The sequence below is a fragment of the Mirounga leonina genome, unplaced genomic scaffold, assembly GCF_011800145.1.
Source record: "Mirounga leonina isolate KUSES-001 unplaced genomic scaffold, KU_Mleo_1.0 Mir_175, whole genome shotgun sequence".
Taxonomy (NCBI): domain Eukaryota; kingdom Metazoa; phylum Chordata; class Mammalia; order Carnivora; family Phocidae; genus Mirounga; species Mirounga leonina.
The window spans coordinates 35,964,195-35,985,877 of NW_023270453.1; the positions used below are offsets into that span (position 1 = coordinate 35,964,195).

The 21,683-nt window shown below is 44.1% G+C and overlaps 1 protein-coding gene across 4 annotated transcripts in view; it reads left to right on the plus strand.

The window, feature by feature from the left end:
* The window catches only part of VPS35L (VPS35 endosomal protein sorting factor like), a 113,185-nt gene that overhangs the window by 35,290 nt on the left and 56,212 nt on the right, over positions 1-21,683 (plus strand). For all 4 annotated transcript variants that reach the window (XR_004682333.1, XM_035022378.1, XM_035022379.1 and 1 more), the window contains 7 exons: positions 3,369-3,465; positions 4,171-4,218; positions 5,570-5,663; positions 9,678-9,755; positions 10,247-10,369; positions 20,343-20,389; positions 21,325-21,436. Coding sequence is in view for 3 of the 4 variants with exons in the window: in XM_035022378.1 (XP_034878269.1) it covers positions 3,369-3,465; positions 4,171-4,218; positions 5,570-5,663; positions 9,678-9,755; positions 10,247-10,369; positions 20,343-20,389; positions 21,325-21,436 (599 nt within the window). In the remaining variant the exon portion in view is untranslated. The remainder of the gene's footprint in view (positions 1-3,368; positions 3,466-4,170; positions 4,219-5,569; positions 5,664-9,677; positions 9,756-10,246; positions 10,370-20,342; positions 20,390-21,324; positions 21,437-21,683) is intronic.

Sequence of the window (21,683 nt, forward strand, 5' to 3'; positions counted from 1 at the left end):
GTTCCAAGAACCTGAGAGGGAAAAGGGCAGATTTCTCTCAAAAATGTCAGTGATTTGGGGGATGTCTCTTAACAATAATTATGAAGAAAGCTTTTGAAATTGACTGTGTGGAATTCTGCCTAAAGAGATTATGTACAGAGAGGAATCTGGTGGCATGTGTACTCATTCTTTCCAGTTGAATCAAGTTCTGACTGGTGAATTTAATTTTTGAGCCCTTCACCTTCAGGAATTTGAACTGAGGCATGCATACCTATTTTATGAGTTTAGAAGGATACCGGTGTCCTTTGGGGTCATGGAAAGTACATACTACTGTATGTGGTAGTTTTTCCCTACCATTTCTTAATCCAGCCTATGTGTGGAGAGACCATCTACTCTAAGTGATAAAGTAACTTTATTTCCATCTTGGGAGAAAGAACTTGGGTTTGTCGTGATGCGGTTGTTGTCAACTGGGGGCATTCCCATCTTCGGTTTTTCCCTGTGGCTGATGTAGGCTGCATCTGGATAAGCAGTGTCCTTAATTGACTTGGCCTTTGAGGCGTGTACCAAGATGACATCTCTATATGCGCTGTTATGTAAAGAGACCTCTCGCTCATAGGGTAGAGACTTGGCAGAGGAAAGAGAACTAGACTCACTGGTCTCCTCCCTCCTCCTAAAATATCCACAGAAGTTCAGGGTTGAAAAAAGAAGCACCATAAAAGAAAAATAAGTGGGAATAGAAGGAAGAATCTTTGCTTTTTGTTACGTTGAAGTCTCCGAATTAATTTCCACATTCTGAATTCATTCTCCGTGTAAGCAGCCTAAGTGCTGAAGTATAAATCATGTCATGTAAGGCCATTGCTCTGCCCAGAACCCTTCAGGGAGTTTCTGTTGCACCTAGAAGAACTCTCCAGCTCCTTGCCAAGGCTACAGCCCTCTATGACTTGGTGTGCAGTGCCTGCTTCTCTCCTTCCTGCTTACCCCATTGGCTTGCTTTTTTTCTTCTTTGACCAGAGGTAATATCTACCTCAGGACCCTTGCACTTGATGTTTCCTCTTCCTGGAATACATTTCCTCCACATCTAAGTATGGCTGGCTCCTTTTTGCAATTCAGGGCTCAGCTCAAATGCCACCTCTGCCAGAGTCTTCGGGGACCACCCTGTCTAATGAAAATGCACCCCCAAAGTCACTGTCTAATCTAATACTTAGTTTTATATCTTTCATAGTGTTGGCTATTACTGGATATTACCTGATTTGTTTGCTTGCTTGCTTATTCTTTTTGCTGTTTATTATGTTTTTCCCTCTGCTGGAATATAAGCTTCATGAGGACAGGGTCTGTCTTGTGTATTATTATCTCTTCAGAGCCTAGAATACTACTTTTAGTTGGTTCTTAAAACATTTGTGTTGAGCAAATGAAGTATATCTTACATAGGCATGTAAGATTTACTTTGCTACAAGAATTTAATTAGTTAATTTTTTAGTTTTTGAGTAAGCTCTATGCCCATCAGGGGCTTCAACTCACGACCCCAAGATGAAGAGTTGCATGCTCTACTGACCGAGTCAGCCAGGCGCCCCACTTTGCTACAGGATTTTAAAGTCCTCCCTTAACATGGTTTTCTCTTAAATGATCTCTTGAGCTGGAAGGAAAGCCTGAAGCGTTTGTATTGGCATGTGCAGGTTATTGTATAGCTTGCAGGCGATGTGGACACCCAGGACAGCTTGCCTTTCTGTGTCCCCGGGGTCTCCCACGTCCAACCATGGGCTTCACCAGATAAGGCTCTTGTCAGGACTGGTGGGTTATAGCTTACAGTGATGCCAGCTCTCTTGTGAATCTCCATTCCCTCATTGGTAGAGTGAGGAGTTTTATTAGATGATCTCAGAGACTTATTTTTGCTTTTGGGTTTCAGGTCCCATGATTCAGTCCTATGAAGGGAAATTAATCCCACCCGTCCTTTTTCCACAAGGCACGATTGACAAATGAATTTAAGAATAACCCTTATCTTTTCCTGTCTGGATCTCTTGGAACTTGGGGGAAAAAAATTACTTTTAAGTGCATGGGTTTAGGGCAGGAAATGGGAAATGGTAGTTTCCCTTCCTTTGGAACTGGCAAGTGAATAGTTCTTGAATGAATGAAGCGCATTCCATAACATCCAAAAATAGATAAATACTTGAGATTGCAATTCCAAAATATCTGCAATTGTGATTAGTGACTGTTCTCTGCTAGGAAGTACCTGGAGGTTTATCTTTTTGCTGATTGCTTTGGAATTTCGATCACCTTAATTGTGTGCCACCAAGTTGCAGAAAGCAGAATCAGGGATGAAAAAGGACTCTGTGCACAACAAAGATGAGGACAGCAAGCTAGAATTCGTTTGTTGTCTTCTAAAGTGATTAATTCCTCCCTTTTTTATTTTTATTTTTTTTAATTTTAAGTAAACTGTGCCACACGTGGGGCTCGAACTCATGACCCTGCAATCAAGAGTTGCATGCTCTACCGACTGAGCCAGTCAGGCGCCCTGCTTTGTGATTGAATGCCAGACGTATAAAGCACATCCATCGGTGGGGTGGGAATCTAATATGTGGAAATGATTTAGAAGAAATCATTTCTATGCGAGAGTTCCACAATGGCCTTGTTGGTGATGAGTTGGGGGGGGGGGTTGCTGATTGTTGTTCTCATTGTTCCATATGCTCTTCCATTCCTTATTAAGATGGCTGTCAAGACCAGGCTTGGGTGCCAGGGCCAGAAAACTCAGAATAACAATGAAAAGGTCAGGGCTGGTGGGGCAGCCAGCCTAGGGCCAGGGATCCTGACTTCTGTCCTGTTGCTCTCACAATTCAAGGTCGGTGATTCTGGTTCCAGCATCATGTCCAGCTGGGTTGAATCGCAGCTCTGACCTTTGCTTGCTGTGTGTCCTAACTATCTCTGTGCCTTGGTCTCTGCATCTGTCAGAGTAAAGTAAAGCTCAGGTCACGATCTCAGGGTCCTGGAATTGAGCCCTGCGTTGAGCTGCCCACTCAGCAGGGAGTCTGCTCCTCCCTCTCCTTTTCCCTCTGCCCCTCCCTGTCCCCCCCCCACCCCCCGCTCATGCTCTCTCTCGCCCACTCTCTCTCTCTCTCTAATAAACAAATAAAATTAAAAAAAAAAAGTATGTACTGTGGAGGGATGTTGTGGGGGTGAGGTGACTTGATGTCTATAAAGCACTCTGAGCAGCACTTGGAAAGCCTCGTATGTAAGCTTTCACTGTCACCAGTTGTTTCCTAATAATATTAATACTTGGAAGGAAAGACCTAGAAGAACTGGGGAGACCACCCCTTCTTGTCCATTGTAACGTTCTCCTATCTCAGGACCCGTAGCAGCTGTAACAGATCCTGATGGGTATTGTTTTTGTATTTCAGATCACTTCTCTCCAGAGAATGTAAATGACACGGCCAAAGAAACATGCTTAAATTGGTTTTTCAAGATTGCTTCCATCAGGGAACTCATTCCAAGATTGTATCCTTCTTTTTTTTGGTCTGATGATTTTAAAGATAGGCTGAAAGAGTTGCACCATTAATGGAAGCCATGTGATGGGATGCCCTGAAATTCCTGTTGAAAATTTGGTCCTGTTACGGTTGCTAGCTTGAAAATCCAGAGCCAGCCGCATTGTCAAAGCCTTTGGACTCCTCTCTCCCCAAATAGTGTTCTGTTTTCTTTCTTTGAATATGATGCCATGTACCAGACTTTTGTTTCCTAGAGGAACATTCCCACATTAATTCTCTCAATTAAAATGCTTCATTTTTATGTGTTTTCTCTGGTTCCAAAAACTTGAAAGGAGCAGGGTCAAGCTTCTCTGCACAGATGCCAGTTTTGGAGAACAGAGAGTTTGACTTATACACAAATGAATCTTGGTTATCTAAAGTTCATTCTTTCCCATAAAGCCTCGATGGGAAATGCTCAAAACACAGTTTAAACTTCAGCAAGCAACTGTGAATCAGCATGTATTTTTTTCCCAAAATGTATTTTAAATAAGTATGAAATCTTGAAAACCAACTATGGAAACCATGGGCTGTTAGCTAATGCAATTCTCTGGGCTGGTGAGAGCCATTGTGGTTCCGTGTCCGGAAGTCATGCTAAGTTCTGCTCGTGAGTGGTCTCGTCTCTTTGCCATAGGGAACAGGCCATCTGGAAAATGTCTTCCTTAACAGGATGTTTTTGTAGTTATGTGGAAGCATCCATCCTGAAGTGTAACAAGTTCCTCTCCAAAACGTAAGGCTCTTCTTCAATGTCTAGAACCGTAACATTTTCAAGAAATCTCTCTCTCTCTCTCTCTCTCTCTCTCTCTTTCTCACACACACACACACACACACACACACGGCAGCGTGATAGCTGTCATTCATTGGGTACGTAGCATGTAGCAGATCTGGTGCTAAGCACCTTCTGTGCATTTTCTCCTCTGATCTAAGTGGAAACTTGATTAGGTAGAGATACCATTATAATTCCTATTTGATAGAGAAGAAAACTCAAGCTAGGAGAAGGTGGTTGAGTGGTTCATGGAAGAATCCTCGCTTTGCCTTTAGTAACTGTGTGGTCTTGGCAAGTTATGAAGCATCTCTGACCCTCAGTTTCCTCTTCTGTGAACGAGGCCATAAAAAGAGGTCGGTGAGGGTTTGTCGAGAGCACTGCCTGCCACCCAGTGGGCCTGTGCTCAGTATTTGCTGATGCTGCTGAAGATGGTGATGAAGATGCTGTCAGAAGCAAAAGCCTTTGCCCCTGAGCCCCATACTACTCTTGGGCCTTGTTTTGAGAATAGTTTCCAGGGCTGGGAGAAACCAGATCTGTTTTCTGCAGAGCCAACAAAACGCTAGGTCATGTTGAATAACCTGTAGATAATAAACTCCCTGAAGCCAGGGGCCAACTCCTGGTGCTTCATAGTGAAGTTGTTTTATTGGGTTTAGAATGTGTACCAAATATACTTGATTTGGATCTAAGGGTGTCTGGGGTATTTTTTAGGGATAATATGAACTGGTTTTCAGAATTAATTGTTTCTTAATGCCCTGAAAAGAAATTATTTTGCCTCACCATTTGGGAAGGATAATGCCTGAGGCAGAGGCAAGTCCCATGTTGCAGGAGAAATAAATCAGTCACAGTTCACATTGATGGGAGATCGCTGATGCCAGCCTGAGGTGCCAGGAGTTGGGTGCCAGGAAGGAGTGGGGCAGAGGACAGTAAGTCAGTGCCAAAAGAATATAGACACGGCAAGAACATTGAGAAGATCAAGGAGTGATCAGCAGATGGAAAATAACTGGGGGACAAAAACTGTTAAACCAGTAAAATAAATATGACCTCAAACGGGCAAAAAAGGAAAGGTTAGACCCCAGCACCGTGCAAATGGTAAAGATGATAGAAGCCACTCAATGAGTGAATTGTGTCCAGAGAGAAAGACTTTTGTTACATTGCCTTAGAAAAATGCCAACTTTGGCCTTGGTTTGTCTCTGAACCTTGATTCTTTTTGCGCCCCCCTACATTGAGGAAGTGTAGCTTTATCTTCATGTTAAAAATAAAAGAACAGAGAGTGCTCACATCGGGTGTAATGCCGCCTTCTTTTCGTTCCTAACAGGGGGATTTCAGAATGTCTGCCCCGGCTGACGTGCATGATTCGTGGGATCGGAGACCCGCTCGTGTCCGTGTATGCCAGAGCCTATCTGTGCCGGGTAGGTGGCGTCGGGTCCCCGTGCGCTCACAGACGCCCGTCTCCTTCACGTAGGCTTCTCCTGCCTGGCACCTCACAAGTCACTACAAGAAGGACTTCATTAGCTGCTAATTTTAGAACACGGCTCTTCCACAGAAAGCAGAGCTGTAGGATTTCTTCTAAAAATTAATTTTAAAGTAGGCCCACTTACCATCACTCTAATTAGGGGGCGTCTAAGGTCATCTTCATACAAATGAACTGGTTTTCAGAATTAATTGTTTCTCCAGTTCTTGCTGGGAGGGAGGCTCCCAAGGCCTCTTGGCTGATAGGCTGCTTTTCATTGACTCGAAATCGGCTTTCCTTTTGTCTTGGATCGGGTTATTTTATTAGTTTCTCTGTCCCTGCATTCAAGAGTTGGCGCAGGGTGCAAGTTGGTGGGGGCTGTTGGGCAGGGCGAGGTGCCGTTTGCAGTGACAGGTGTTGGGGTCCGTGCAGCCCAGCCACGGAGGGCTCCTGGCCTTTCTAGCTGCTCAGACTGGGGAGGTGGCCCTGGTTGTAGATCACTTAGTCTTTTTCTCTCTCAAAGCACCATGAAGCTTCTATTTCAAACTTTTTCATTTATGAAAAATACAACCCATGGAGAGTTTCTGGTTAATTCTTCTTCAGCTCCCATGGGGTCTTTGCCCTGGAAGTCGTCCTTGCTAGTCCCGTCAGCATTCTTCACCTCAAAGGAGGGCTTAATGCCCCTGTTTTGTAGGGTTCTGATGAACTGCAGACTTCCTTGAGGACGAAGCTACAGGGCCTCCCCCAGCCCTTGCCAGTGATCATTCATATTTGTAAATCAGAAGGCGAGAACCGGTAGCCTTTGATTGACTTTACGTGACATCTAGCAAGTGACAGAAGCCCTATGGTGTCAATGTCACAAAGAAATCAGAGAGTCAGCACCCTCAGAGTGAATAGCAAACATCCTTATGAAGGACACTTTTTTTTTTTTAAAGATTTTATTTATTCATTTGAGAGACACAGATACAGAGAGAGAGGAAGCACGAGCAGTGGGAGAGGCAGAGGGAGAGGAAGAAGCAGACTCCCCGCTGAGCCAGGAGCCTGATGTGGGGCTCGATGTGGGGCTCGATCCCAGGACCCCAGGATCATGACCTGAGCCGAAGGCAGACACCCAACCATCTGAGCCACCCAGGCGCCCCTGAAGGACACTTTTTATAGGTCTGTTCCCTGATACCAGGAAGGAAAGAAAAACCTTTTCACTTGAGGGCAACCTAGTCCCTGTTGGTAACAGAGGCCAGAGTGTTTAGGCCCTGCCATCTGCTTGAAACTTGGGGTGGGTTTTTTCATACAGGAATATCAGGTATGTTTCCTAGAGCTTCAGCTTTGGAATATATTGAAGCATGAACACTCCTCCTGGGTCTGTGTTTGCTAAGGGCCTACTGTGTGCAGAACACTGTTGGGTCCTGTGGGGGAGATGCAAGGATATTGTCATTTGCATATTTGTGTTCCACAGCCTTTCCCCTCATCGGACATAGCACATTATTCGACTCCCCAGTTGGATAATAGAGTAATAAAAGACTTAGAGTCATTATGTGTATTAATGAGGTTGATTCTGGTTATTGAAGAGAAATCAGAAAGGTGGAAATGTGCATTCTTTGCAGACCTGTTCAGTTGTAAAGTTGGAAGTAAGTCACACAGGTTAGGGAAAAGATCCTGTTTCTGGCGTCTAAAATGGCACATGGTAACTTTAAACTTTGGTGGCAATGAACCCATCCCAAGAAAACTGGTGATAAAATGCAGTCTGTCTCTGGAAATCATTTTTGTCAACCCAGGCTTTGCATCAATTGCCCGGGTTGGGTAGCTACTAAGTCTCTTGACATGAAAGAATAAGAGACAGTCTGAGCGTTCTTTTAGTTGCAAGTGGCAAAAACTCAGTTCATACTATTTTAAGCAAAAAGGAGGGTTATTGGCTTGTGTGTCTAAAGAATCTAGGGGTAGCGCAGGCATGGCTAGATCCAGGGTCTTCAGAGTGTTGTCAAGAACTGTGCTCTCCTTCATCACTCAGCTCGGCTCTCCTCTGTGTTGACTTCATTCTGTGGCTTATTCAGCAGCCCCAGGCTCCCATCCTCCTAACTGAACCCCAGTGGAAGGAGAACCTTAAAAGTGCCAGCCAGAGTCTTAGGCTCTCAATGAGCCATTTTGGGTTACTTGCCCATCCATATAGACTGTGGCCATGGGATGCGATATGCCCACTGAACAGGCCTGGGTCGTGTGCCCACTCCTGGACCTCAGGGTAGGGTGGATCCGGCTCCTCCACAGACCTCATGGTCTGAGAGGGAGGTATGCTTCCCCAAATACAAATCCAACTTGCTGATACCAGAAATAGGAAATGCATGCCAGGCAGGCGGAAACAGCAGATGGAAATCATGAGCTACTACCCTTGCTACTCTGGGTAGAAATCTTTTAGACCCAAGCGGATTTCCAAGCTGCTCCTTTGTCTTGATGGAAAGAAAGAAATAAAACACAGAAAAGCAGTGAGTGGGCAGGGCGTGGGGGGAGCTCGAAGCTGTTTATTAAAGGAAAGTATGATTAACTCCTCTGTTAAGTCACGGCCTCTTCAGCTCATCACCATTGCTTGTCCACTGGGCCTTCCTTTGCTGTCACCTAACAGATAATTATTGTCTCTTCTACGATATGATTAAGTGGAAGGAAAGACAAGAGAACACAGTAGAACTGTGTTCTGACATTTGTTGTTAGTTTTGTTTTTTTTTTTTAATCTACTGCTTGTCCTTGAAAACATCCTCAACAGCCATGGAGCTGCCCTTGGAATTTAGCGCCCCAATGGATCTCGCATAATTCTTCTCAAAGGAATTCTTCACAGTGTGTAAAAAAACATCATTATCGTTAATCTTCATGACCTCAAGTAGGGGGAGGTGAGTGGCAGAAATCTGTCCCCATTTGAAGAAATCGGGTCCCAGAGAAGCACCTTCTCCTACAAAGTTGTTTTTGTGCTAAAGCAGCAACTTGGAATTGAGGTCTGAGGGGCTCAGTTTAAAGAACATGATGCTTTTGTTTTGTTTTGAACACATGAAACACATGAACTCCCCTCCATAGCTCATACCTTCATTTTTCCATCCAGCCTCAGGGCTCTGTTTGCCTTCTCTAGGATTAGCACGTTTTTTTCAGCTGGCAATGTTACAGTCTGTTTTTTAAACAATGAATGCGGGAGCAAGTGGGTTATAGCATTGTTACGCTTCATGCTCGTATTGTATAAAATTGCTTAAAATACATTAAAAACTTGTCTGCTTCCATGACTGCCCAGCGAAGAATGAATCTGTATATTTTAACAATGCAACAGTGAAGTCCCAGCTGACTCTCTTCTGTACCAGAGTCTTTTTTGCTTCATTTAATAAAAGTGCAGCCACATGTGTGTTTATCATTTTTTTTTTGAGAGCAAGAGAATACTGTATACACATCTTTTTTTTTTTTTTTAAGATTTTATTTTTTATTTATTTGACAGAGAGAGACAGCGAGGAGGGAACACAAGCAGGGGGAGTGGGAGAGGGAGAAGCAGGCTTCCCGCTGAGCAGGGAGCCCGATGCGGGGCTCGATCCCAGGACGCTGGGATCATGACCTGAGCTGAAGGCAGACGCTTAATGACTGAGCCACCCAGGCGCCCCCTGTATACACAGTCTTAAGAGTACATTCTTCCTTTGTGCCATATTGATTTGTTCTCTTGGTCATCTGTTGAGAAATACGTTCATTACCTTTGGGAAATTGCAAAGATGATTACTGCAAATGTTGCCTTTTTTTTTTTTCATTAAAAATAGCTTCTGTGGTTTTTCTTGTAGAAGCATCTATGCTTCTTGAATAAGAAAACAGATAAGAAAAAAGAATAAAAACTTTCGGGACTTCTCTGTGCCTACGTTTATTTCCATGTATGTTTTTAATTTATAGCAACGACATCCTACCGTATATATTCTTTGCAACCTGTTTTTCCATAGTCAAGGCAGTTTATTTTGTTTGGCTCCAGGTGGGAATGGAAGTGGCTCCACATCTCAAAGAAAGCCTGAATAAGAACTTTTTTGACTTCCTCCTCACATTCAAACAGGTAAGAGAACACTGGCAGAACAGCTCATTGACATAACAATTACACAATCGTGAATTCACAAAACCCAGTTGGATTTCCAAGTTGAGATTGCCTTAAAGCCCTTTAAATGTGTAAACCCTCGAAAATTACACTCGAGTCTGTTACAGACAATTAAAATGTGTTGATTGTACTGAAAAAGCAGAGAGAATTAATATGCATGTGTTAACAGGAAATGTCTCCGGTTGATCAGCCTTTCTTCCTCACATCTGCGGGCTCCATTTTTATCAGGTTATTTCTTTGCACAGCGCACATTCCCAAAACAGCTCAGCCTGGGGACATGGGAAACTTTCTGTGTGTTTTTTCTAGTTTAAAAAAAAAAAAAAAACTGAGAAACCAGGCTATTTCTCTCGGGGCCATCCAAATGCTTACAAGTATGCACAGTCTGCGAGTTACATGCTCTTCGTTTATTATTATTCCCTTCCTTTTCTGAGTGTTTATTTGATCTCCTGTAGATTCATGGGGATACGGTCCAGAACCAGCTGGTGGTCCAGGGAGTGGAGCTGCCATCCTACCTGCCCTTGTACTCGCCTGCTATGGACTGGATCTTCCAGTGCATCTCCTACCATGCCCCCGAGGTAACTGCAGCGTGGCGTCAGCATGAAGTTCACACGGAGGAGAAATGCTGGGGCTCCGCGCTCTTCCATATTGTGTCGTAATGACCTCTCCATCTATGTGCCAGGTCACGTCAACAGGGTCTTTCTGTAACAGCGACAACCATAACCGATGCTAGCCACCCGATCCACAGGACTCACTGTGGTGGCTGGTGCTGTGCACAGTGCTTCTCTTAGATTGTTTTGTTACCAGTGCTGGAGGGAGGCTCAGCCAGGGCAGACAGACACCTCTGACAGGTCACGGAGCTCGAAGGTGGTGGTGACTGGGCATACCCTGTGCAGTGTGGCTCCAGGGCTGGTGGGTTTCATCACCTCTTCACTAACCTTCAGGACTCCTTTTGGAGTTCGTGATAATCTAAGAAGTCAGGAGAGCGGATAATAGTTGCCCTATTTTACAGAGGGAAAGTGAAACTCAGGCGTGTGATTGTGTTGATAAGATTTTTTTTCTGTTCTGTTTTTTTTTTTTTATTTTTTTTTATTTTTTGTTTATTTATTTGAGAGAGAGAGAGAATAAGCAGAGGGAGAGGGAGAAGCAGACTCCCGGCTAAGCGGGGAGCCCCAGTGCAGGGCTCAATCCTAGGACCCTGAGATCATGACCTGACCTGAAGGGAGACACTTAACTGACTAAACCCTCTTTTTTTTTTTTGGTCTAATAGAAGCATTGTTAGGAATTAAACTACAGTTGGAATCATAGCAGAAATACTTTTTTCTTACCCAAGACTGAGAAGTAGAACATCAGTTCCAGTTGGCATAATAACCACCATGATAGATGAAGCTTCTTCAACAGATGGTTCAGAATTTATCCTTTGGGGAGGAGGGAAAGGGGTCTTGCTACAAAACAAGGATGCATAGTGCAGAGCAAAATTCAGGTATGCCTGCCTTTTCCCAGAGGCTGTAAACATATTGACACCCTAAAGAAAGAGAAAAAAGGACATGACTTTGACTAAGCACTCCCACTTTTAAGAATATCATGTAGAGGGGCTCTTGGGTGGCTCAGTTGGTGGAGCGTCTGCCTTCAGCTCAGGTCATGATCCCGGGGTCTTGGGATTGAGCGCCACGTCGGGCTTCTTGCTCTGTGGGGGGGGGGCTGCTTCTCCGTCTGCCTCTGCTCATGTGCTCTCTCTCTCAAATAAATAAATAAAATCTTAAAAAAAAAAAAAAGAATATCACGTAGACATAATTGGACAAGTGCGTAAAGGTGCACGTGCACACACGTACATACAGATGTGTGGGTTGTTCGGGCTGGCCCAGCATCAGAAACAGCCATCACAAGGGGATTGGGTAGATTGTGGAATCCTTATAGATTCAGTGGAATGTGACGGGGCCCACTTACAATGATGGAGGACCACGATGTGCATACGGACCTAAGGGTGCTCACAATAATTGGTGAGTCACAAAAGGAGGTTACACACCTTGCTGTGTGTGTCCTCAGTGGTAGCATGGCCTAGTGTTCAGATGTGGGCCCTGGAGTCGGAATGCCTGGGTTTGATTCCCAGATCCATTGCTTACAGCTGTCGGGACAGAGGCACGGCCAAGTCCCTAACCACTCTGAGCCTTTTTTCTTCATCTGTGAAATGGGAGCTTTAGTTCTTGTTTTTTTGCACGGGTTGCGTAGGACGATCTGTTTGCGTTGCTTGGTGGAGTGCCCCACACATAGTACTGGGGTGTTTGTTGTGTTGTCGGGATCGCAAACATGATTTTTATATCTGCGTGCGAGAACTGGGGAGGAGGTATGTCAAAATATCACTGGAAGGTGAGATTTTGCATCATCTTAACTTAGGTTTCTTGGCCTCCGGTGGCTTCTGACTTTCCAACCGAATGTGATGCTTTCCTTACATTTTAATTTTCCCAAATCCTAAAGTATGAGGGGAAAAAGAGGAGCATCTTATATTTCAGGTGACTTTTTTTTTTTTAACCATTAAGTTGATTTTTTTTTAATTTTTAAAAATTTTTTATTTTTATTTTTTTAAAGATTTTATTTATTATTTGACAGAGAGAGAATGAGAGAGAGCAAGCACATGAGAGGGGGGAGGGTCAGAGGGAGAAGCAGACTCCCCGCTTGAGCAGGGAGCCCGATGCGGGACTCGATCCCGGGACTCCAGGATCATGACCTGAGCCGAAGGCAGTCGCTTAACCGACTGAGCCACCCAGGCGCCCCATTAAGTTGATTTTAAATCAAGTCAATATGAATGGAAGATTGGAAGGTCTTCAAGAGTCTCAGCAACCATATGGTGACCCAGGCTCCCAGGGAGAAGGGGCACGAGCTTGAGTGTAGAAAGAGCCTCCCGACCTGTTCAGCTGAGTGACTGAAACATAGGAGCAGGATTGACATGTTTGAAAATGGGAACACTTAGGTTATTTTCTCCTTAACAAAAGGCCAAATTGGATTAAAACAAAAGGTACCTGTCATAAGGCATTCTTCCTTTTATTTTAAGCACCAGTAATCTCAAAGGATGGCAGAAGCTGGGAATAGAGCTTTCCCGGGGAGTAAAACTCTAGGAAATCATTACTGAGCCAGAAGAAGTGATTAAAAAAATTAGGTCACCTGAATAATAATAAACTCTGATTCTTGGGGCACTTAAATAAGGAACTTGCAGCGTCTCATTAAAAAAATGTTAATCATTTTCAAAATGCAGAGGAATCAATGTCCGGGTAGAAGGTGGTGTTGAAAATGGGTGTGTCTGATGCCTAAAAACTCTCTGAGTGGCTGGGATGTGTCACTTGGGGAGTTAGGCTGTGCCTCCAAAGTAGGGGATTGTCTGTCTGGCTACGGCCACTGTTAATATACAGGACAGGCAGGCAAGATGAGGGGAAAGGAGAAAAGCCTTCAGCTGTGAATATCTGTCCTAGGAAATTTCAGATTGAAATTGAAATCCCAGATCCCCAGGGAAAAAAATCAGGGAGTGATTATTCAGAAAGGCTTTGTTGTTGTTGTTTGAAGACAGGATTTTTTCTTTCCCCCTTATGCAACTAAAATAAAATGATAATAAGTAAAAAATGGATTTATGCCCTGAATTTCAGGCACATCCTGCACAGGAAAAAGGTAACCATATCACAAGATCTGGTTTTGGGTGCTGAAAACAGATCCCTTGGTAAGCTTCTCAGCATTTCAGCAGCTTTTCGTTTGTTGGGGGTGGCATGGAAGGTGTAAAAGGAAGAAGGCCTGGTCCTGGACATGAGTGGTGAGTCTCGTCTGACAGGGAATCCCGTGTGGTCCTTTACTAAGCCCGAGAGGTGCAGGTTGTAAATGTTGGGTGAGTGAAGAGGCAGGTGTACTAGTAGAGGCCGGGGTGGGCAGTTGGGCAGACCTGGGTTCAGACTGTGGCTGTGTTGCCTTGGGCTACTTGACGTCTTTTACCAGCTGTAAAATGGGGCTAATGAAAGAAGCTTCCTTTTTTTTTTTTTTAAATAATATATGTATATTTTTAAACATTTTATTTATTTATTTGAGAGAGAGAGAATGAGAGAGAGAGTGAGCATGAGAGGGGGGAGGGTCAGAGGGAGAAGCAGGCTCCCCGCTGAGCCGGGACCCCGATGTGGGACTCCATCCCGGGACTCCAGGATCATGACCTGAGCTGAAGGCAGTCGCTTAACCAACTGAGCCACCCAGGTGCCCGAAAGAAGCTTCCTTGAAGGACTGTCATGGAGTGACTGTGATACTGTCCATCTGTGCGTGGCCAAGGGATGGGGGCACCAGGCAAAGGGGGTGGCTGCCATCCTTATGTTTGGACTCACTGAAGCAGATGGGGTCTGGGTTGACTTGAAAGTCCAGAAATAAGCAGGGGTCGGGGTGGGGGAGAGGGGAGGGAGGGCCAAGGGAAGGGACTGAGGCAAGTTAAGAGGCATAATAAGGAGACCAGCCTTACTGGAGGAGAGTGAGAAGTTAGGCTGGCTGGTGTGGAACAGCTTACAGAGGTTGTTGAACATAACGTGGTGGAGATCAGGCAGCTCTTGGAGATTTTTGATCAGGAGAACGATTTGAAACAAGCGGTACTTGAAGATCAAACTGGCAGAAGGAGACAGATCAGAAAAAGGAGAAGAGTTGGTAGCTGTGGGAAAAAAATGAGACAGAATGGATAGGAGAGAATTTCCTGATCAGAAAACATTTATTAATAAAAATAGATACTCAGGGGCGCCTGGGTGGCTCAGTGGGTTGAGCATCCGACTCTTGATTTCAGCTCAGGTCATGATCTTGGGGTCCTGGGATCGCCCCCATTGGGCTCTGTGCTCGGTGGGAAGTCTGCTTGGGATTCTCCCTCTCCCTCTGCCCCTCACCCTGCTCACATGCTCAGTCTCTCTCACTCTCTCCCTCTTTCCCTCTCTCTCCCTCCCTCTCTTTAAAATAAACAAATTTAAAAAATGTATTCATATTTAGAAAAGATAGAAGAGTGAAAAGGCAAAAAACAGCCACCTAAAATCCTGCTATATTAACATTTTGATAGGTTTTCATATTAATATTTCTCTGTCCACTCTGGCTTTCGCTCTGTACTTTTGTTTTATAGATGAGGATTTTTGTATGCGTAATTTTATGGTGCTTTTCCTCACTTAATGTTAAAACGAATACCTGTTGTTAAGGAAGTTCTCTGACCCTCAGTCACATCAGGAAGTGATGTCAGCATCGGGTTTGTTGGGTGTGAGGAATGGAGGAGGGAGGTGAGTCAGAGATGCTAAGCTTTAGAGCCCTCCACACAATCACTTCTTTCTGAGGCTCACTGGGGGCCAAGCCCTGTTTTAGTTCCTTTAGTTGGGCCACCTTACTTCATTCTCAGCTTCCCTAGGCTAGGTATCATTGTCATCCCCATTTTATAGATGAGGCACCTGAGGCTCACAACTTGCTAAGGTCACACAACTGGAAAGAGTCAAAGCCATGTAGCCATGTTGGCGGTAACTGTGAACCCAGCAGATGTATTCTCTAAACTCCTCAACTCTTTCTTTCTAGATAACTCTTGTTAGTGGTTACACTTAAGGAGGGACTTAAAGGCCCTAACAAATCGACTCATGGGACTGTTACCTAATGGGCAAACTATAAGTTGCACTTTAAATATTCTAAAATGTGTGGCATCTGGGTGGCTCAGTCAGTTAAGCATCTGACTTTGGCTCAGGTCATGATCCCGGGGTCCTGGGATGGAGCCCCGCATTGGGCTCCCTACTCAGTGGGGAGTCTGTTTGTCCATTTCCCCCAGCTCGTGCTCTCACTATCTTTGTCTCTTAAATAAATAAATAAAATCTTTAAAATAAATAAATAAATAAATATTCTAAAATGTGAGGCTGGTAATGCCAATCTAAGACTAGCCTTAGCCATTGCTGAATCCCTCTGATGCGTATAGGTGTATCATTTTCGTTCTTTTGAATTAGGAAAAAAAGTTCCCAGTGAAAGAGAAATGATGAAAAATTTAAAAATTTCTCCTTTTAACGCCTGGAGTATAGGATTTTTTTTTATTCACATTGAAATATTTTCTTTGAGACTTGAGCATATCAAGTCTGGACTGGAGGGAAGGGGCATATGATTTTGCCCACCCTTTACATGTTTGCTTCATTTAGAAAAATGAGGAGGGCGCCTGGGTGGCTCAGTTGGTTAAGCGACTGCCTTCAGCTCAGGTCATGATCCTGGAGTCCCTGGATCGAGTCCCGCATCGGGCTCCCTGCTAGGCAGGGAGTCTGCTTCTCCCTCTCCTGCTCCCCCCTCTTGTGCTCTCTCTCTAATAAATAAATAAAGTCTTTAAAAAAAAAAAAAAAGAAAAATGAGGAAAATATACACATATCACTTAATTCTCTCTCTGTTTTGTTTGTATTGTTTGTTTGTTTGTTTTTATGAAGCAGTACTTGTAAACACTGATTGGAAGGTTATATAATAAAAGCAGGAATACAAATCTGGGAGCACTCTGAGCCGCAGGAGTCCATCTCAGTTTAGAAAGCAGAAGTGTGGTGTCAGCCCAATTTCTTTAGCTTTTCCTACACTTTTGAAGTACGTAAATAACCCCCATCTGGAGATAACCTTAAAGATCCAGGTAAATACGGTGGTGGTTATAGAAATCTGTGTATGTTAGTGAAATGTCACAAAGACATACCCTTCCCCCGTAATAAAGTGTGAATAGAAAACCTGGTGAAATAGTCTAGTTAATTGTATTATACCAGCATCACTTTCCTGGCTTTGATAACACACTCGTGTTAAATAAGATGTCACCATTGGGGGGAGCTGCGTGACCAGTACCCAGGACCTTCTCTATTATTTTTATAATCTTTTATGAGTCTAATTCCGTTCAAAATAAAAAATTTTAAAAAATCTATCAGGAGCAATCTGAACAGTAATGTTATATGCATGGTAGGGATTCCTCAGCCATTAAAAAGAATGAGGCAGATTGCATGTGTGTAGTTACGGGAAGAGTGAAGCCCATGCTAGATTCTTGAGTAAAAAAGGCAAGTTGTGGCCCAATATGTATATGACTGTTCATTTTTGTAAGACAAAAAAACCCAAACTGGACTTTTATAATAAAAGCTATATACTCACAAGGTATAAACAAAGGCCTAAAAAGATGAACACTAAAATGTTGACACTGGTGATCACTAGGAAGCAGGAGTTGGGAGGGAAGGCATTTGCATTTTGCTTAACCGCATGGCGGTAGTGTTTGAGAATTTTTTCCATAATGAGCATTTCTTATTTTTATAGTTTTTATTTTATTTTTTATGTTTTTTAAAGGTTTATTAGAAGGTGGGGGGAGGGAGGGGCAGATGGAGAAAGAGAGAGAACCTCAAGCAGACTCTGCACTGAGCATGGAGCCCCGATATGGGGCTCCATCCCATGACCCTGAGATCATGACCTGAGCCAAAACCAAGAGTTGGACGCTTACTCGACTAAGCCACCTAAGTGACCCTATTTTTATAGTTTTTATGAAAAACAAATATATAAATAAATGAAACGTAGGGGCCATCCAAGTCTCCTGCACCCTCAAATTCTGATGTGTGTGTACAAGCTAATATGCTGAGCTGCACATTTTCCTAGTTCATCCCAGTCAACAGGCTTGTTTTGGTGTCAGTCTGGTTTGAACTGTTGTTTATCTCATTCTTGCCAAAGATAATCGATCCTGTTGCTTCTCAGAAAAAAAAAAAATTCTAATCTCTAACAGATGTGCCTGGGATCCATATCATTTGGCTCCTTGGACACTTTTGGGTACTTCCTATATTCCTATATGATGGTAGAGCTTTTTTTTTTTTTTAAGTTACATATTTGGATACATTTTTAATGCATTCATCTCCTGTGAAAGAAATTTTTAAGCATTTGTCTTTTTTTTTTTTTAAGATTTTATTTATTTATATGACAGAGAGAGACACAGAGAGAGAGGGAACACAAGCAGGGGGAGCGGGAGAGGGAGAAGCAGGCTCTCCGCAGAGCAGGGAGCCCGATGTGGGGCTCGATCCCAGGACCCTGGGACCATGACCTGAGCCGAAGGCAGACGCTTAACAACTGAGCCACGCAGGCGCCCCTAAGCATTTGTCTTAATGGCCAGAATGTTTTGTCCATATGTTGGCATTTACCAACTTTTTTTAGAAGTGGTAGGCCAAGAACTCTCATTTATTTGTGTGTGTGTGTGTGTGTGTGTGTGTGTGTGTAAGAGAGAGAATAAGCCACATAAGGGCATGGTTTTCTGTTTGATTTTCTCACTGCCCTGTCCCCAGTGCCTAGGATAGTGCTTAGTGCCTTAAAGTTGCTCCATAAGTAGGTATTGAATCAGTGATTACTTGTACATGTTGGGCAGTGTTGGTGTGATACTCCTACAGGATATCTCTTTCTCAATCTTTTCCAGAAACCACTTTGATATTGGTCTTCAGGAATGACTTTTCAAGTATAAATACCCCGTGAGTGGATTAGGGAAACCATTTGTGACATTGGCAATTTTATTTTCAGCTGGGATGCTGACTAAAAGGAACAAACACCTAATTGGCCCTACCAAAATAATTCAGTGTCTTTTCTCACACAGCAAGTGCAGGCTATGGTCTAGGCAGGTTCTGTCCATCTCTCCTGTGTCATCCTCAGGTAGCAAAGTGGCTGTAGCCATTCCAGGCATCACATCCAAACGTGGCAGCATCCAGAGGCAGAAAGATGAAGAATCTACAATTCCTTGGGTTCCTGTTTAAGAACAAGGAAACCTTTCCTTAGAACTCCCATTCCAGCAGCTAGAAATGGGTCATGTGCCCATTGTCTGAATCTCACACTAGCAAAGGGAATGGGGTCACTGTGATCAGTTTGGACCTGTGTTAATTTGCTCAGGCTGTGTCTTAGTCCATCCTGGCTGTTAAAATAAAATGCTACAAACTGGGTGGCTTACCAATACCAGGTATTGATTTCCCCCAGTTCTGGAGCTGGGAAGTACAAGATCAAGATACTAGCAGATCTGGTGTCTGGTGAAGGCTTACTTCCTGTCCATAGACGTCTGTCTTTGCTATGTCTTCACGTGGCACAAGGGAGCTTTCTTGGGCCCCTTTTATAAGGGTATTAATCCCACTCACGAGAGCTCCACCCTCATGACCTAATCATCTCTTAATATCATCACCTTGGGAGTTAGGGGGCCATTCAGACCATAGCAGGTTGCCATAATAGACTGGAGGGCTCGAACAACAAAAATTTATTTTCTCACGGTTCTGGAGGCTAGAAGTCCAAGATCAAGGTGTTGGCAGGGTTGGTTTCTGGTGAGGCTTGTCTTCTCACTGTGTCCTCACATGGTCTTCTCTCTGTGCATGTGTGTTCCTGGTCTCTCCTCCTCTTCTCCTTCCTTTTTTTTTTTTTTTTTAAGATTTTACTTATTTATTTGAGAGAGTGAGCATGAGTTGGGGGGAGGGGCAGAGGCAGAGGGAGAAGAAGCAGGGAGCCTGATGCGGGGCTCGATCCAGGACCCCAGGATCATGACCTGAGCTGAAGGCAGATGCTTAACTGACTGAGCCACCCAGGCGCCCCTCTCTTCCTTTTCTTACAAAGACCTCATTCCCATTGGATTAGGGCCCCACACTTAGGACCTCACTTCTCACTGATTACGTCTCTAAAAGCCCTATCTCCAAACGCAGTCACATTGGGCATTAGGGCTTCATCATACAAATTGGGAGGGGACCTTATTCAGTCCATAACAGGCCCCACCCTGATGTTTGTAGGGCAGAGACAGAAATCTGAATGAAGTTGGGGTTCTGGGGTACGGGCAATCTCCACAGTCAGCTTTCACCTTAATTATTCGGGCACCGCCTAGGACACAGCCCGAAGGGGTACAATTGCACTAAAGACCACGGGAGGCCAGATTCCTACAAATCTCATTTCCACCACTTACTGGGAAGCAGCTTAATGTTTCTGAGCTTTGACTTTTGCTTCTGTGATGTGGGGATAACAGGTGGGCCTCTGAAGACTGCTGTGAAGAGTCAACAAGAAAAGGCAAGCACAGTGCTTAGCCTGGTGCCTGGCGAGCTCTCAGTGTCCAGGTTGCTGTTAGTGGCTCTTCAGTCTCAGGGTTGACCTCGTCTGTGCCATTCAAAACCTTCCCCAAACCACTGACCTAAAGGATACCTCTTCCATTGATTTTTGTAAAAAACAAAACAAAACAGGAGCTCTTTTAGAAATACGTAATTGTCTTAAGATAGCTCTAAAGCCATTAACAGTATTCCAGTGAGTAAAATATTTACTTCCTTTCGCGGAAAACATAGGCTTCAAAACTCGTTTGGAGGAAATGTGATGAAGAGTATAGCCTTTGATGCCAGATGGCTTGGGTCACGTCTGGCCCGCGGTAGCTCGCTGTGTCACCTTGGTCCAAACACATCACTGTTTTCATGGCTCAGTTTCTCACCTGCGTAGTGGGAGAGCCTGCCTCATGGGTGGTCGTGAGAGGCGAGATCCCTTTGTGAGAAATGTTGTTTTAGATTCTCCAACCTGATGATTTTCATTATAATTATTTTTAATTAGGCTCTGCTAACTGAGATGATGGATAGATGCAAGAAACTAGGAAACAAGTAAGTATTTTATTTTTTTTAATTATTTAAAAAAAATTTTAAGTAGGTGTGGAGATCAATGTGGCGCTTGAACTCACAACCCTGAGGTCAAGACCTGAGCCGAGGTCAAGAGTTGGATGCCCAACAGACTGAGCCACCCAGGTGCCCCAGTATTTTAAAATTAATAAAACCTGAGTTTGGAAGCGGAGCTGGTTGATTTTTTTTTTTTTTTTGAGCTTGGCATGCTCATGTGGGCGAGAGGACCAGCGGAGCGACAAGATGACAACAGAGGGCAGGAAAGTTGAATCCAGTCTCCTGGCTTCCGATTCCTGGCTCCACTCTTTCTTAGCTTTGTGAACTGGGGTCACCTACTTGACCTCTCTGTGCCTCAGTCTCTTCATCCGTAAAATGGGTTTAGTAATAGTCCTTTCCCCATGGGGCTGTGGTAAGTGGTAGGGTCAAAAAACTCCATTTTCCTGTCTTCCAAGCATATGAGGTTTCTCCTCTGCTCTCCCTTCCGTGGTAGATGTCCCTAAGTCACTGTGTCCCCTAGGTCCTAGAACAGTGCTTATTGTAAGAGGTGAAGATATGTATTTTATATATTTGCAGCTTGGATCAATATTGTGACTTAATGTTTAGTTTTGTTAGTGCACCAGCCTATCAAAGGCTCAGTTTACATCTGTTTAAATGGATTTGATTGCTTGCTGTCCATCAATCCGGCCAGCCAGCCAGCTACCCATTCATCCAGTCAATTCAACATTTATCGAGTTCCAAATGTGTATAAAACATTGTGTTGTTCTCTAGAGGTTGCGTTTTCACGCCAGCCTTTTAAAATTTTTTTCCAACTTTACCATTAAAGAGTTCTCAATTCCTCCTTCCCAGCAACGTACGTACTTAAAATTAAAGTGACTTTCATTAAGGGGCAGCTCTGCTGACGTGGGTCATGTGTCTTACAGCGCCTTGCTGTTGAATTCTGTGATGTCAGCTTTCCGGGCCGAGTTCATCGCCACGAGGTCCATGGATTTCATTGGCATGATTAAAGAGTGCGATGAGTCGGGTTTCCCCAAGGTAGGCTCTTGCGGGAGAGCAGATAGGCACCATTTACCTGAGAGCTGTCAAGGGAGACAGTCCTTGTGGGGCGGGGGGAGCAGCTTGGGCCAGCAGGAAAACAGGTGAAGGCTCTGTCTCTGAAGAACATGATAGAAGATGATTTTGTGATTGGGATTGTTAGGCACGTGTCATTGCTGCCAGCGAGTCCTAAATCTATCAAATTAGCTCACTGTGAAGTACTTAGGAAAGGTTCAGTCCCCAATCT